Source organism: Trachymyrmex septentrionalis, unplaced genomic scaffold (assembly GCF_001594115.1).
Source record: "Trachymyrmex septentrionalis isolate Tsep2-gDNA-1 unplaced genomic scaffold, Tsep1.0 scaffold312, whole genome shotgun sequence".
In the NCBI taxonomy this organism is placed as follows: Eukaryota; Metazoa; Arthropoda; class Insecta; order Hymenoptera; family Formicidae; genus Trachymyrmex; species Trachymyrmex septentrionalis.
This window is the reverse complement of record NW_017305477.1, coordinates 283,985-287,411: the sequence shown is the minus strand read 5'-3', so window position 1 is coordinate 287,411 and position 3,427 is coordinate 283,985. Positions and strand designations below refer to the sequence as shown.

Sequence of the window (3,427 nt, the reverse complement as noted above, 5' to 3'; positions counted from 1 at the left end):
ATAACAAATCGAAGGACTCTTTCTATACAAAACAAATAATAATACGTAACGGACAGTGTAAGAGTCAACACATTTCTTTGAAATTAACAAAAATATATTATAATTAACAGAGGTAAAATTACATAATGCAAAAATTAGAATCGAAATTACGAAAATGATTACAAGTTACAAATTTCGGCTACCGGATTGAGTCCTCTTCAGACATTAACATAACGAAAAAATCGCAGAATAAAATCAATTATCGCAAATGATCGCAATGTCTGTGCTGATCCGCACTACTGAACGTACATAATAATCGACACGTAATGTCTGTCTTACACATCTGCGTTCCTTCTTTCCGTATATATTTCAAAAGTTTTTTATTCCTTTTTGGACACGCTTTGAATTTTTTATACATGATTTCTGAACTTTGCCAAGATATTTTTAATACATTTGACGGTTTAATCGTACGGAAATAATGTTGAACTCGACATCAAGACTCACCCGAACTATGAATGTTCTGAATATGCGATCGTTTGCGATAATTGATTTTATTCTGCGATTTTTTCGTTATGTTAATGTCTGAAGAGGACTCAATCCGGTAGCCGAAACTTGTAACTTGTAATCATTTTCGTAATTTCGATTCTAATTTTTGCATTATGTAATTTTACCTCTGTTAATTATAATATATTTTTGTTAATTTCAAAGAAATGTGTTGACTCTTACACTGTCCGTTACGTATTATTATTTGTTTTGTATAGAAAGAGTCCTTCGATTTGTTATTAATTTATATTTTCTAATATAGTATAGAGGAATCTCTGTGTGTCATCAATATTTTAATACTTAAGATAAATTAGATAAATGCTTGGACGTAAATAATTTAGATATTTAGATATTGTTCCATTGTTTCTTATTTATTTGTTTATACAGGATGTCTTACAATTACTGTACGATATTTGTGTGTGAATTGCATATTCTGGAGATAAAGTAAAAAATTCTGATATGAAAATACAAAAGTTTTGAATTATTATTAATCAATACAAGATAACGTGTAAAATTCGCGCTTAATTAAGAACAATAGTTATATAAATACGCTCATCAGTCTGTCATCAACATAACACGTGTCAGTGTAACAATGGACGTCAGCGTACAATTCTATGTGATATTCTGGATATATCTGATCAGTTATAATTCAGGAACTATTAGGTCTGTTCGATTTTCTTACACTTTTTACACTCAGCATTTTCGCTTTCTCTCTTTTCAGCGTTAAATATATATATCTCATTTTTAAGGAGAAAAAAATGTAAAAAAAGTGTAAGCAAGTCGAACAGATCAATTGCGATCTCAACATTTTCGTATTAGGATCTTTTATTCTATTGATAATGATCTGATTAAAAGTCGAAATCCTGTTTATTGTTTAAATTGTACTGCGTTCAAAATTTACTTTGCCTTCATGATATGCCATTAAAGTACAGTAATTGTGAGACACCCTGTATATTATGTTCCTCTAATTTTTAAACTTGTGTTCTCCTAATGTGCTAATTTACAACTGACTTTTTTAATAGATAAGGTCAGCGTATAAATCCATATTTTTAACGAAATGTAAATTACGCGGAATATTTTTCCACGGCTGCGCTCGACTTCGCATATAAGCGATGGGTATAAAACTGAGGCCTCCAACATATTCTCCAATTTTAACGTTGCCTTTCCTATTAATCATATTTTTGCTCAATGTCAAGAATACATCCTATCGAAGTGATATCTCGCGATATATCGGGGAAAAAGTCTCTTCATATTTTTTAATTTAAAATTATATATACAATATATCTTCGTTAAAAATGAACGAAATTTAAATTTAAAAAAAGGTTTTAAAGCTCTTGAAATCTCTACTTTCGAAAGGTTACTATATTTTTTGAGTTTCTGTGAGTTTGGTAATTTTTACATTTAAAAAACTATGACCTGAAAAAGATGAAAAATTTTCTTTTTACTTTGGGGATCTTTCACGTGCCAAAAAAACATTTACGAAAATGTTCGACTATCTGTCGTGAAAACTTGAAACTTTCCCTAAAAAATCATTTTTCAAAAATGTTCCTATGATTTTTTTGTTCTTGAGTTATTAGCGAGTTAAGTAAAGGAGCATTCTGACTTTGATTGCTCATAACTCCGATAAAAATCATCATACTACAATTTGAAAAACAGTTTCTTAAAGCTAAAACTTTGCTCCAGTGAATGATATAATTGTAAAATTTCGCAATCAATGAAAAATTTTTGCAAAAAAATTTTTTTAAATACGAAGAAACTTTTTTTCTGATCCAATATAGTTTTTCACAGCTTCTTTTCTCGTATAAATCTAGGTATTGTGCTTATCTTATCTTTCATGCTCGGAGAATAAAGTGCAATCTTGATGTAAAAGTGCATATCATCCTCAGTTATTCGCACTTCACAATTAGAGCCTCAATTAGCGATTATTTCCCCCTCCCTTCCTCCTCGTCCTTCGCTTTCAATACTTGGCGTTTCACCATGACAACCTCGCATTCTATCACCGAGCCCATCCCTCTTCCATCCCTCTCGCCCTCCTTTCGTTCGCGCTTGTTCAGTTTACATTTGATGTAACTGCTGCGAGCGTCCCAACAACGTGTCGCTACTATATATGGTTCCTTTTTTTTTTTTTGGAGACTCGTATTCGGAGGGGATTCTATTCCGCCTTAGAGTGGCGAGTCGTCGCCCTTGACGGGTCGCTCGCTCCGGTTTACAATTATTTTATAACATTATTGCTACCGTTTTGCGAACGCCAATTCAGTTAACAGCTCTTTTGCATCACCTTGTCGTCGTTTTTGCCAAATTTGTTGCAGACGCTTGGCAAGATACGCTGCAGCTTTTCTCAAATTTGGCCGACTGGGCTAATTTGTCCCTTACCTTTTGCAGCTCCTTCTCGATCTCCAGCGCCCTGATGAGCAGCGGCCCGCGCACCGCGTACTCCATTTTGCGCAGGTTCACGAAGACGTTGTCCTCGGTGAGGACCTTGCCGCGCGGGCTCGCCGCCGCTGCCGCCGTTGCTGCGCTCGATGCCATGCCGCGACACGGAATAACCGGCTGGAGTAGCATCGGTGCGGAGGACACCAGCGGCGCGTCCACCATCCCTACCCCTCGGCCAATCAGCGCCCCGCCGCCGCTGCCGGCACTCTGTCTCGCCGCTGACGTCGCCGCCGCCGTCGACGATGCCGTCACCGACATCGTCTTCGTCGGCCAGCCGCCGGCGATCATCGCGTTCCTTAGATGCGACATGTTTAGTTACCCTGCTTCTCCTTCTCCTCCACTTCCTTACCCTTTTGACCCTTTCTCTCTTTTCCTCCGACGAAAGGGAACTTGCGGCGCCGCTCTCTTTCTCTCTCTCTCTCTCTCTCTTTTTCTCTTTCGTTTATCACTCGCTGATTAATCAGCGTCCGGT

General features: G+C 36.9%; 1 protein-coding gene across 1 annotated transcript in view; it reads right to left on the bottom strand.

Annotated features, from left to right (window-relative positions):
- LOC108749774 (alanine aminotransferase 1) overlaps nucleotides 1-3,421 on the bottom strand; it is a 9,622-nt gene extending 6,201 nt beyond the window's left edge. Inside the window, exon 1 of the mRNA XM_018488730.1 lies at nucleotides 2,896-3,421. Coding sequence (XP_018344232.1) covers nucleotides 2,896-3,264 — 369 coding nt within the window. The 5' untranslated portion in view covers nucleotides 3,265-3,421. The remainder of the gene's footprint in view (nucleotides 1-2,895) is intronic.
- Between the last annotated feature and the right edge of the window lie 6 nt (nucleotides 3,422-3,427).